Genomic DNA, 12,822 nt, shown 5'->3' with positions numbered 1-12,822 from the left:
GATCTTTTACGAATAGACTGTGGGTCAGTTTGGCGAATTCGAAGCTGCTGATTGGATCCCATCACCAACCTCGTCGGGAAGCTTGCCGAACCCCTGCCAGCTCCCCAAAAGCATTCGACCATGAATTTCTTCAGGTACGAACCTTGATGCAGCGACGAAAGGTGAGAGGGAGAATTGGGATCAACCAATCGACATCGACTCACGATAATAAAACAAAAACGACGACGGCGCGTTACCAGTCGAAGCTGGTCTTCCTCCTCCTCCACCCCACAGACTGACTGACCATGGTCACGCCAAATTGCTGGAGGTGCCTTTTGCGGCCTTCCATGGCCGCTATCAAGGCCGCCCCCCGTCGCGTGGCCATGCCCGGCATCCTCGCCACCATGCCGGGCCCCATGACGACGGCGGCAGCCTTCTCGGTCAGCGCGCCTGTTGCTGCTTCGGCCCCGACTCCGGCCGCTCCCAAGAAGAGGAAGGGCAACGCAAGCCGCAAGAAGAAGACGTACAAGCCCACTGGCAAGTCGCCGCTGCCGGGCGAGAGAAAGGCCTTCCGCAAGCGCATCCAGCTCAGCAACAATAACGCCCTGCGCGTCGAGGGCCTCCAGACGCTGACCAGGCAGGTCATTGGCGACAGGAAGAGCATCGGCTCGGTCTGCGCCCTCTCGGAGCCCGTCGTCGACCAGCTGAGGGCGGTAGAGGCCTTTAAGCATACCCAGACGTGGGGCCTGTTCCACGCACCGCACACGCTCATCAGGACCGAGACGGTTGAGCTGGCCGAGAGGATACAAAAGGCTGCGGTGAACAAGGAGAACCTCCGCATGGTCATCTCTGGTGACAAGGTTACGGGCAAGAGCACATTGCTGCTGCAGGCCATGACCACCGCCTTCCTCAATGACTGGATTGTCATCAACTTCCCTGAAGGTTAGTTGAATTTAAACGAGGATGTTCATAAGCACAGATAATGCGCATGTATTCGCACATATAGGATATCTAATGTGTGATGACTTTACACCTCCGGGTTGGACGTTTTGCAGGCTGACATATATCTTCGACCGATTTAGCCCAGGAACTCACCACAGCCTGCACGGAGTACGCCCCGTTACCAGGCACTACACCCCAGCAGTACATGCAACCTGTTTACGCCTACAACATTCTACAGCAGATGCGCAAGGCTAGCGGCCACATCTTGCAGACGATGACTGTGCTGAACAAGCACCAGGACCTCTCCCTGGAAATTATTACACACGCCTCTTCCCTCCTGGATCTTATCGACTCTTGCAAGGAGACCGAAACCGCTTGGCCCGTGCTGCAGGCTCTTTGGACCGAGCTGCAAACTCCCTCCAAGGATCGCCGCCCCGTCATGGTCACGCTCGATGGCCTCGCCCACATCATGCGCACGAGCGACTACCGCTCCCCTGCCTTTGAGCTGATCCACTCGCACGACCTGACCCTCGTCCGCTGGTTCGTCGACGGCCTGTCCAACGGCAACGGCTTCAACGGCTTCCCCGCCGGTGGCGCCTTCATCGCCGCCGAGACCAAGGGCAACAGCCCCAAGTCCTTCAGCGTCGAGCTCGCCATCGCCCAGCGCGAGGCCGTCCAGCGTGGCGAGGAGCCTCCCGCCAGGGACCCTTACTGCCGCCACTACGACGCACGCGTCGACGAGGCCCTCAAGGACGTGCCCGTCCTGCGCCTTGGTGGCATGTCTAGGGCCGAGACCCGCTCGCTGATGGAGTACTGGGCCGCCAGCGGCCTGCTGAGGGATGCGGTTGATGAGAAAAAGGTTACCGACGTGTGGTCCATCGGCGGCAACGGCAACGTTGGTGAGATGGAGCGCGCTGCGTTGATGACCATGAAGATGTAGAAGGCGAGGGGGCAAAGTGTGTATCATATTGTGTTTATGCATTTTTCAGTTTTTTTTTCTTCCCTCTATGTACAATGTGCAGGGTGTACATAATACTGTAATCATATAGAGATGGGAACAATAAATCTTGAAATGTAACAAATATAGAGATGGTTGAGTGTAGTCTGTTTGGGTATTGCAATTGACTCGGTAAGCTTTAATGTAGTGGTTCGCTTTTGCTTTGGTAAAACCAGTATGCTGTATATGATTTATGTTGTGCTCTGCAGTATCTTAAACAGTGTAACATGTATATCTTATTTGATATACTCCATAAATCATGAGCTTACGAACAATATCGGTATAGTTCTCATTGGTTTTTTGTTTAGTGCCAAGAAAGTCCCACGCTTGTTTGTCTCGTGATCCTCCTGTATTATCACTACCTGCTCGCCTCTGCTTTCTCCGACAAAGTGCAAAAAACACCCTGCGCACCATACAAAGTAACATTTAATCAAGTTGAACACCACAACTCCAAGACACATACAAAACCCGACATTTTGCAAAATAAAGATGTTAATGTGGAAAAAAAAGAAGAGCCAAGAGTACGGAAGGGGTATGAAACAATTTAACACGCGCATCTATTTCTTCATTCTTCATCTTCTTCTCCATTGTTGGCCGTAATGAAGACGAGGCGAGTGCCACTTCCAGCAGTTTGCCAGACCTGTCGAGCGTTCTTATTAGTAGATGGCCCAAGTAGGCTAGGGGAGATAGATAGATTAAAAGACCTACATCAAGCTCGGTGTACTCATCCAGAGCAGTGGTCCACTGGTCCTCAGTGAAGCCCTTGGCCAAGACACGTTCCCTGACTTGGCGCATGCTGAGCTCGATGCCCAGCTCATCGTCCTCCTCGCCATCGTCCGCGCGGCAGGCACCATGGTCGGCAAGAGCCTTGACGAGGTTGTAAATCCTGCTGCTGGCGTTAAGTCCACGACGCGATGGCGTCGCACTGGCGTCCAGACTGGCCTTGCTGGCCTCAACGAGACGCAGGGCCTCGTCGACGTCGTCCTGGCTAACAAGGCTGGCAAAGCGCAGGCGGGCAAGGGCCTGGGCAAGACGCACGACACCAAGCAGTGTACGGGGCGTTGTGTGCGTGAACTGCTTGCCCTGTTTCTCAGCGCGGCGCTGCGAGTCACGCATGCGCACATAGGTCTTGATTAGGTACTCTGACACAGACGTGGGCACGGTAGGGCGGTACGTCCTAGCCTCAGCTACATAGCTGCGCATCTCGTGTGGGGTAAAGATAACGCCGCCGTCGCCGCCGGCCGCCAAGTCCGGATGCCGGCTGTTCATGTGCACGTAGGCGACGTGCTTCGCAAGCTGGGCGTCGGTATCGCGGGTTGGCGTATCCAACAGAAGGAAGAGGATATCGAAACGCGAGAGAAGCGCAGCAGGGAGGTTGATGTTCTCGACCGGAGATATGCGCGGGTTGTAGCGGCCGTAGACAGGGTTAGCGGCAGCGAGAATTGAGGTACGAGCGTTGAGGCTGGTGGAGATACCAGCTTTGCTGATGCTGATTGTTTGTTGTTCCATGACTTCGTGGATGGCGGTTCGGTCGTTCTCGTCCATCTTGTCGAACTCATCGATACAGCAGATACCATTGTCGGCCAAGACCAGAGCGCCACCTTCCAGCACCATCTCGTCTGTGACGGGATCACGCATGACAGCGGCAGTGAGACCAACACCACTGCTACCACGACCAGAAGTATAGACACCACGAGGGGCCACTTTGGAGATGTATTTAAGCAGCTGAGATTTGGCCACACCGGGATCACCCATCAAACAAATGTTAATGTCACCACGGATCTTCATGCCATCACCCATGTGCTTGCTCACACCACCGACAAGCAGCAACAAAAGTGCCTTCTTGACGTCCAGGTGCCCGAAGATTTCGGGCGCAATGGACTTGGCCAGATATTCGTAGATGTGTCCAGATACTCTGAACTGATCAATCTTGCGCACTAACCGTGGATCGATAGTCATTTCGGCATACGCCTTCTTGTGCTGCACAATGTGGTGCGCCTCAAGGTAGGTATCAGTGAGGAGACCGGCTTTCATGGCCTTGAAGCCTGTATAAGGAGTAGGCAAAAAGACGCCCGAGATGTCGGCAACATCACCCGGGTTAACCTTGCGAACCAATGAGCCATAGCAGAGAATGGTAAGTGTCCTTGGGATCTGGCCGATAGGGACCTGCTCGGCAAGCTCCTGGACCTTGACCTCCTGAAAGGGGAGGAACTTTGATGCCCTGGATGAAGGGTGAAGTTGACCCTTGCTCTGGTTGTCCTTGCAATCTTGCGAGGGGCAGATAGTCAAGGGAGCGTAGGCCTTGTCGTTCACGGGCTGGAAGATCTCACAGCCACATCGGTCGCAAGTGTATGCGCTGACCTGTGCGATGGGCTTGACGTCTGATACCCTCGTGATGATACCGCTAATAGTGATAAGATGTCCGAGATGATCGCCACGCACTTGTCGGACAGCAAGGGCTTTTCGTGGGTTCTCAGCCGTCGAAGACCGCGGCTTGAAAACCAGGGTGTAACGACGGACTAGCTCGGCAGGGAATTTGTCGTTCAGCAAAGAATTGTCGTTTTGCGATTCGGCGGCCTCAGCAACAGCGCGGTTGCGCTCTGCTCTGCGTGCCATAAGCACATCAAGAACATCGTCCTTGAAGCTGACCTCGCTGCTCGGTTCTGGCATCAATTTGTCGATAGCCCTCGACACAATCTCAACATAGTGTTTGGTGTTCTTCTCGACTGATTCGACCAGGCGCAAACCCTCATCAACATCGGCCTCGAACTGCAAAAGGAAGTCAGTATTGGTATAGACACGGAGCAATTCCCTCGGGAGCGCAAGTCTTGCAATTGCAAATCCATACCGAAGCCAGATCGTCTAGGTCGATGACAACTTCGTCAACCTTCCTATCTGCGAGCTCCTGCAAAAGGTCTCGGTACTTATGACGCGGTCCCTTTTGCCTGGCTTTCTCCTGTTGTCTGCGCTGAGCCGCCTCGTCATCCTCGTCCATAAAATCATAGTCGTCGCTCAAATCGTCATCGTCAATTGCAATGTCGCCCAGCCCTTGGGTGATGGTCTGCTCTGGCGAAGTTTTGAAATCCTGGATAAAATTTTCGAACCCGGCTAAGGAAGGACTGTTAGCTGCAACTGCTATTTACTTCCAACGCAGGTGTTTGTCCATAGCTTCTTCGCGCCAATGTATTTGGGTGATCGAACGTACTCTGTTGCGCCGAGTAGCTCACCGGAGCCGCATATTGGAGAAGCAACGCCATTATTGCAAGAGGATGCGTCTCCTGCGGCGGTGATTTCGATTGTACTTGTTGCCGGTTGGAAGGATCAATATGGCATCAGACGAACTCGACGTCTTTCCAAAGGCCTTATGCGAATTGTTCGTTGCGCCGGTGATGGCTGGCTTCAAAAGTGGGTGACCTCAAAAGTGGGATGCGACGGGGCTTTTTGGTAGCTTGCGCCTGCACGTACACTGCCAAGTTTGGCGGTGGTTGGGCTATGTTGGAGAAGCGCCGACATGCAGAGTGGGTTGAGAAAGGCATGAAAGACGCGTCAAATGGTTGAAATCAGGCGCGTTTTCGCGTTTTCCATCACCCCGCCGACCAGCAGCCTGTCAGTGGATCAGGATCAATCGATAAGCTGAAATCGAACAGGGTTGCAAAGCTTGGGCCAGGGGCAACGGGCGAAAGCATCGGGTCCCCGCCAAGCTGAAGGCACTACGGACACCCCCATGTGGTGTGTAACGGCTGGACCGTTCAAATTTCAATGCCTCGGCTTGAAGCCCATCGCAAGCCGAAGCTTCGGACGGGGCAAGACAGGGGAAGCCTGCGCGTCATCTCTAGTGCACCAAATGTAAATGAGGTACCTAAAGGTAACACCAACCTTGTGTAATTACCTTGGGGAAGCAAACTGCCAATCTAGCTGGGTCAGGTTCAGCTGTAGAGCTTCATGATCTGCTAGAACTAGTTTCTTGTCTCCCTTCCTCGTGGCAAGCAGATTCGACAAGGAATAGACAAAAAGAAATCAAGACACACACACACATAATGGCTCCACGAAAGAACGGGCATTCGACAGCGGCCGAGATTTCGCTTGTCCACCTCAAGAACTGTCTTGTAAACCTACCATCGGCACTCGTCAACCTGCTTGTCAACATCAACGCTGTAAGCTTTTGCACATAATAAACTTCCCTGTGCATCGAAGAGGGTTATATCGGTTGTGATTGCAGCTGCTTATTTTTCTAACTTTCAACGTCTACCACTTTCCCAGCATGCCCAAAATGTCGTCGTCGAACTCAGCTGGCGATCTAGCGACGGCTCGCAAAAGTCGTCATACCTCGGCTGGACCGGCCTCCCCAGCAAGCGCAAGCTCGCCCCGATAGTCACCCGCGATGGTATCCAAGGCTCGCGGGGCTCGGGAGGATCGCGCGAGCAGGAAATCTCACTCGTGGAGATCGACCCGACACTGGCAAATACCCTGGGACTGAGCGACGGCCAGAAGATCACGGCCATGATCCACCTAGAGTTCCCTATGGCGCATACAGTGCACATCGAGCCCCTCACCCCTGAGGACTGGGAGGTCATCGAGCTGCACGCCAACTTTCTCGAGCTCAACATGATGTCCCAGGTGCGCGCGCTGCCCAATCCAGCATTCGCACCGCCCGGTGGTGTCCCAGGATCCGCTGCGCACCCCTTGGCTCTGCACGTCTCGCCAACTTCCACCGCAAGCATCAGGGTCGCATCCCTGGAACCTGCAGCGGGGTCAGATGTGCCGTTCGTCAAGATCGCCCCTAACGCCGAGGTTATAGTGGCGCCCAAGGAGAGGTCCAAGCCCTCGCGGCCGGGGAAGAGCAGCAGCAAGGGGGGCCGCAGCGTGGATGGCGCTTCGGGCAAGAGCTCAAGCAGCACCGTGAGAAGGAACAGGAGGAGCAAAAGCGAGGAGCGCAAGCCTGCCTTGTACCTGCGAGCCATGGACAGGCGATACTGCGAAGATTGGTTCGACGACGTCGACGAGGCAGGCAAGGAGCTACAGGAGGGGCTAAGCGTTTGGGTGGATCGGGATCTGCTCTTCTCCAAAGGTTTCCGAGGGGTCAAGTACGTCGCAGTCGATCTCATGCGACCTTCAAACATTCAGGCCCAGCCTGCAGATGGGGCTGAGGCTCAACAAAAACAGTCTACCCGGGTTGTGGCCATGTTGTGCGGCTGGGACGATCCGCCAAATGGGTCTACAGTGGCTCTTTCGACGCCCCTATGCGCGTCACTGGACTGCCAGGGGATTGTAGGAGGAGTGGTGAAGATTGAACCAGCTCCAACACCTTTTACAGTCAACACAAGCGCCGAAAAGTCTGACCAGCCTAACACAATACGTCGAATCAAGGTCTTTCCGTTTCTGGCTGCTGGCAGCTCACCTTCCGCCGCACTTACGTTTGGAGGCGAATCCAAGGCCGAGAAGGAGGACGCGTCAAAGCGACTGAAGCTTGTGTATGGTGGCAAGGATGGCAAGGGTCTTTTGCAGGGGCCTCTTACTGATGGTCAAGTGCTCGGAATCTATCAAGGCGTACAACAGATTCCGGGATGGGAGGGCGGCATAATAAAGTTTGACCCGCCACCAGAGGCCGGACAACCAACCCGAGAATCGATAAACTGGATATTGGGATCACAGAAGCCAATCCCTTTCGATATACAGCCCGGGGTACCTCCACCAGCAGGAGCTACACATGATGATGGTCTCGACGAGGCAGAGTCTAGCGACAATATCCTCGTTGGCATTGATTCGCTTCTCAAGGAGCTCAAGTCCCATCTGACGCACTTGTCATCCGTCCTGCTGACCGGCGCACTTGGCTCTGGAAAAACGTCAGTGGGAAAGAGCATCGCCAACGCCCTGAAGCGGGATTCGTTTTACCACACCACTTACTTTACCTGTCGCAGCCTCACAAACGACGAGAGCAGAGTTGCTACAGTTCGGGAGACACTAAATCGTCTCTTCATGAACGCCAGCTGGGGTGCGAGGCTAGGCGGCAAGGCCATTGTGATACTGGACGATCTCGACAAGCTGTGCCCAGCTGAAACCGAGCTTCAAGTGGGCAATGACAACGGCCGCAGCCGGCAGATTAGCGAAGCACTATGTGCCATCGTCAAACAATACTGCGCCGAGGATAGCGGCGTGGTCCTGCTGGCCACTGCCCAGGCTAAGGAGTCATTACATGGCGTGGTCATTGGTGGTCATGTGGTTCGCGAGATTGTGGAGCTCAAATCGCCCGACAAGGACGCAAGGAGGAAAATAATGGAGGCCATCACGAAACAAGGGCCCCTCATTACGGATATAGCCACGAGAGATACCCCCAGCGACCATTCGCGGCCCACAACAGCCGATGGCAGCGCTGCGGAAGATGAGGGTGCGTGGATGGACGGGCCCAGCAGGTCGAGCCAGAATGGTACAAATGACCGTGGTGACGGCTACTACTTGCAACCAGACCTCGACTTCTTGGACATAGCTGGGCGGACCGACGGGTACATGCCAGGAGATCTCTTGCTCCTCGTTACCAGAGCCCGGAACGCGGCGCTCAGTCGGTCCCTCGAGGAGACTGCCGAGGATGATCATCTCAACGCCTTGGGCGTTCCGCTTGGCATGCAGGATTTTGACGAGGCCCTAAAGGGTTTCACCCCAGCATCGCTCCACAACGTTAGTCTGCAAAGCTCGACGATCAAGTTCGACTCCATCGGCGGCCTTTCCGAGACGCGACGTGTTCTGCTCGAGACGTTGCAGTACCCGACAAAATACGCCCCCATCTTCGCGCAGTGCCCACTCCGTCTGCGGTCGGGTCTTTTGCTCTATGGCTATCCCGGCTGTGGCAAGACTCTACTGGCCAGCGCGGTGGCGGGAGAATGCGGTCTCAACTTCATCAGTGTGAAGGGTCCTGAGATTCTGAACAAGTACATTGGTGCCTCGGAAAAGAGCGTAAGAGACTTGTTTGAGCGAGCATCGGCGGCCAAGCCTTGTGTTCTCTTCTTCGACGAGTTTGACTCCATCGCGCCCAAGCGTGGACACGACTCGACGGGTGTCACCGACCGTGTGGTGAACCAGCTTTTGACGCAAATGGACGGTGCCGAGGGGTTGTCGGGCGTCTACGTGCTCGCGGCGACATCGCGGCCGGACTTGATCGACCCTGCTCTACTGAGGCCAGGGCGTCTGGACAAATCCCTGATCTGCGACTTCCCCAACGCTGAGGACCGACTGGATATCATCAGGGCCCTCGCGAGCAAGGTCAAGGTCGGCGAAGAGGTGCTAGCCAACGAGGCCGAGCTCTTGGAGCTGGCGAGACGCACCGAGGGATTCACGGGCGCCGACCTGCAGGCGCTCATGTCGAACTCGCAGCTCGAGGCCATTCACGACGTCCTGGGAGATCACGGCGCCGGCGTGGGCGCATCGGCCGGCAAGGGCAAATACGGCGGGAGGAAGTCCGCCGTAGCAGCTTCAGGCAGAGGGCGCGCCAACTACGTTCAGTTCTTGTACGGTGAAGAGCAGGAGGCTCGGAAGCCGACCGGGGCGACCACGCTGTCATCGGAAATGGCGGAGAGGGCAGCCATTGCGGCCAAGCTCGAGGCCATCAAGCTCGCCAAGAAGGCTGCAAAGGCATCCAAGGCCGGCCGCGGGGCGCAGCCTGTGAACGGCGTGGATGACGAGGGTGGCGAGGACAAAGCAAAGCAGGACAGCGGCGGTGCGGGTGAGGTTGTGATTGGGTGGAGTCACATCACCAAGGCACTGGACGAGACTCGTCCCAGTATCAGCTCGGAGGAGCGGGCAAGATTGGAGAGGATTTACCGTGAGTTTGTTGTTGGCAGGAGTGGGCAGATGAAAGACGGGCAGCCTTCTATGGAGATTGGAGGACGTTCTAGCTTGATGTAGGGGAGCTTTACTTTTTCCTGTTTGACTGCTTGTCTTAACCTAACTGTTTGTGTATATCAACCAACCCAACAAAACAAATATTATGGCTGTAATACGTATGATATATGCACCAGTCAAAACTACATCAAGTTTCCGCCTAGGCCGGAGCCGCTGCCGCTGGCGCCGCCGTGGATGCAGCTGCTGTAGCCTTACCCTCTGGCTCGAACCGTGCGAGCATCTTGTCGTGAATCTGCTTCCACCCACCCTCGCAGAGCCCCTTGACGATGCCCACGACCAACCTCGGCGCGCTGATGGTGATCTCCTCGACAATAGCCAGCCCACCAGGAGTCTTGTCGCCATTCTCCGCCACCTCACCGGCCGGCATCTCCCTGATGGTCCAGTAGGTGTCCATAACGACGCTCATGGGGCTGCGGATGCGGACAAACACGCCCTCTGGCGTGTTGGTCATCTCATAGCTGCTGACCACGTTGGAGTCCCACATGCCGCCGGGCAGGTTGTGGACCAGGTCGTGAACCTCGTAGTACTTGGTCTCGGAAACGGCCTCGATGCCCTTGGGCAGCTTGGACGTCTTCTTGAGGGACGCCGCCTTGGTCGCGTCCAGCTCGCTGGACTTGACCAGGTGCGGGTCGCACTCGAGGTAGAAGGCGTGGTCGTGCAGCATGGCTATACCCGAGGCCTTGGTGGCGCCGGCGGGTAGCTTGCTCTTGTGCGCGAACTGCGTCGTGCCGGTGAATACTGTTTGGGCATGTCGGTAAGTGAATATTGGCGGGGGTTTTCACTGAAGGGTTGTGTGTGTGAGAGCGATTTACTTACAAGACGACATGTTTAATGGTATGAGAGGGTGGGGTTTTGGAACGGATTGGAAGGTTCTCAGAGTAGAATATGAGAAGTAACCTTTCTTGAAAGGAATGAAATATATTTGGATAAAAATCCGACCAATAATTAAAAAAACCCGAAGCAAGCGAAGCTCAGAGTTGTTGTTGCAATTTTGACATGGAAGTCCGTTCTCATGACGCATGTAAATAGGTAAGTAACTCAACCTTAAGAGACACGAGGGATTATAGGACAGGGTCACATTAGCGCCCGAAACGCTGTCTGTGTCAATGTCCACCAACAACCAACCACTTGCATCCATTACACGTTGGCATACGTTCATGTTTGGGATTTTCTATTGATTTCTTACTCGATTAGGCTCTAACACAAGCTATATATTCTACCAGGATTTTGTTCTCTTCCTTTGTTCCATAGCCAAGTCGGTAGTTTGAACCCCACATCGTCAGAGCCGGCCAATTTACAAGGTAAAGACTACTCTGCCCTTCTTTGCAAGCTCAGTATCGGGCCAGACCTTTGCGAATTGTTCCAGCGGGAATTTCTGAGGTTGCTTGAGGGTCAAACTAGCTAGCGCCTCGATAAGCTTTGGCATCTGCTGTCCAAGCTCGGCAATTGACCATGCGCCCGGACCCGAGCCACGCAACGTTAGGTTCTTGGACCTAAGTACAGCCGAGGGCAGTGCGATGGCGTCTTGACCAGACATGCTACCAATTTGAACGTACTGCACCGGTCTACCTTGAGGCAGACTTGAGAGCAGGTGGACAGCCGCGTCGCCGTAGACGTAGTCCAGCACCACGTCCACCTTTTCCAACCCAGAGTAGTCGGTTTCCGCGCCCGGCTTGAGCTCTATCCAGCGATCCAGGCCGTTGATCTTCTTCAGCGCCTCCACGTTGCGCGCTACCCCGATGACGCTACTGGCACCAAGCTTCCTCGACAGAGACGCCGCCAGTTCGCCGCTGGCGGTGGTGGCGCCGAGGATCAGCACCGTGAAGTTGGGTGGCAGATCGGTGCAGCGGGTGGTCAGGGCCAACCACGAGCTCAAGCCAGGGTTGACGCTCGCTGCAAGGGCGGCCGGGTCGACACCTTCGGGCACGGCCACGGCTGCCTTCTTCCCGACGTTGACATACTCGGCGAACGTTCCAAAGTCGGGCGCCATCCCCATGATGTAGTAGCTCGTACCTGTGGCCTCGTCAAGACCCACACCGTCGATTCCGAGGGTGTGCGGCAGCATCTGGGCTGAGTAGTGTTTGCCCGACGCCCTCGAACGCACGACTTGGTGAAGGCCAGCCGCCTGCATGCGAAGCTGGATCTGGGATGGTGACGGCGTGGGCGGCTTGTCAAACGTCAATTCTTGCGGACCCTCGGCCCATGATTTCACCTGGATGGCACGCATGGTCGTTTATGTTGTGAAAAAGGACGGAAGTGGAAGTAAGTAAATGATTGATCTTTGGCTGATGAAATATTGCTCGATAGGCGCCGAGACGGTTCGATGGTAACAAAACCATCACCGGATTTTAGACAACAGCCGATTGGAACGCTCCCAAGACTCCCTTATATGATGCTGTTTAAACGGTCTAGCCTAGGTACGCACCCCGCTACCTATGCACTTTGGGTACTTGACGAAGGCCAAATGCAGCAAGAGATTACTCAGCGCAGAGAAACGACTCCTCCACATGGCGTTGCTGCGGCGAATAAAGGAGGGGTTTGCATATTCTTAGCCCGTCGTCCCTCGCAATGTTGCTACGTTAATTAGGGGAAATTACTGATAGGTTGGAGATATGCAGAAAGTGGAAGAAGGAAATGCTGGTTCGTAAAGGTAAGGTAACTAAGCTTGCAAAGTTAGGTACCTACTTGGGGACAGTACCTTGGCGTGGTATGACAAACCAACCAACTTGCGCAGCCCGGACGCTATCGCGGCTTCGCCATCTCGCGTCAAGTTGCAAAGATGGCGAGCAATTGTCTATTTGAATAAATTTAGAGACCAATGTCTGATAAAAGCTCGCATGTTTGAAGCGGTGTGTTTACCAATGAAGCTTGATGGTTACGACACTCGAGGTTCATGTTGGAGCTGGGAAAATCAAAGACAGGAACTCAAATAACTGCAACAGCCATTGCAAGGATGTACATAGACAGTTAAAACTATAGCGTGTACACTGTATATGTACAGTACGATATAG

The 12,822-nt window shown here is 54.9% G+C and overlaps 5 protein-coding genes across 5 annotated transcripts; 2 read left to right on the top strand and 3 right to left on the bottom strand.

The window, feature by feature from the left end:
- The first annotated feature begins 116 nt into the window (after positions 1 to 116).
- MGG_09301 (uncharacterized protein) lies at positions 117 to 2,058 on the top strand. Its single transcript, XM_003709902.1, has 2 exons — positions 117 to 921; positions 1,062 to 2,058. Exons 1-2 carry the CDS (start codon positions 285 to 287, stop codon positions 1,859 to 1,861), a joined length of 1,437 nt encoding a protein of 478 aa, XP_003709950.1. The 5' UTR covers positions 117 to 284; the 3' UTR covers positions 1,862 to 2,058.
- MGG_09300 (DNA replication licensing factor mcm7) lies at positions 2,047 to 5,486 on the bottom strand. Its single transcript, XM_003709901.1, has 4 exons — positions 5,124 to 5,486; positions 4,767 to 5,026; positions 2,627 to 4,687; positions 2,047 to 2,558 (listed from the first exon to the last, which is right to left on the bottom strand). Exons 1-4 carry the CDS (start codon positions 5,173 to 5,175, stop codon positions 2,484 to 2,486), a joined length of 2,448 nt encoding a protein of 815 aa, XP_003709949.1. The 5' UTR covers positions 5,176 to 5,486; the 3' UTR covers positions 2,047 to 2,483.
- A 249-nt stretch (positions 5,487 to 5,735) lies between these two features.
- Positions 5,736 to 9,928, top strand: MGG_09299 (peroxisome biosynthesis protein). The gene is made up of 2 exons (XM_003709900.1): positions 5,736 to 6,072; positions 6,179 to 9,928. The coding sequence occupies exons 1-2, from the start codon at positions 5,956 to 5,958 to the stop codon at positions 9,812 to 9,814; spliced, it is 3,753 nt and encodes a 1,250-aa protein (XP_003709948.1). The 5' UTR covers positions 5,736 to 5,955; the 3' UTR covers positions 9,815 to 9,928.
- On the bottom strand, positions 9,756 to 10,810 carry MGG_09298 (uncharacterized protein). Its single transcript, XM_003709899.1, has 2 exons — positions 10,628 to 10,810; positions 9,756 to 10,549 (listed from the first exon to the last, which is right to left on the bottom strand). Exons 1-2 carry the CDS (start codon positions 10,635 to 10,637, stop codon positions 9,951 to 9,953), a joined length of 609 nt encoding a protein of 202 aa, XP_003709947.1. The 5' UTR covers positions 10,638 to 10,810; the 3' UTR covers positions 9,756 to 9,950.
- A 147-nt stretch (positions 10,811 to 10,957) lies between these two features.
- Positions 10,958 to 12,741, bottom strand: MGG_09297 (uncharacterized protein). The gene is made up of 2 exons (XM_003709898.1): positions 12,671 to 12,741; positions 10,958 to 12,605 (listed from the first exon to the last, which is right to left on the bottom strand). Exon 2 carries the CDS (start codon positions 12,036 to 12,038, stop codon positions 11,106 to 11,108), a length of 933 nt encoding a protein of 310 aa, XP_003709946.1. The 5' UTR covers positions 12,039 to 12,605; positions 12,671 to 12,741; the 3' UTR covers positions 10,958 to 11,105.
- Positions 12,742 to 12,822: the final 81 nt, after the last annotated feature.

This window comes from Pyricularia oryzae, chromosome 1, assembly GCF_000002495.2.
Source record: "Pyricularia oryzae 70-15 chromosome 1, whole genome shotgun sequence".
Lineage (NCBI taxonomy): Eukaryota > Fungi > Ascomycota > Sordariomycetes > Magnaporthales > Pyriculariaceae > Pyricularia > Pyricularia oryzae.
Note: the sequence above shows the minus strand (reverse complement) of the source record. Positions and strands in the feature narration are given on the sequence as shown.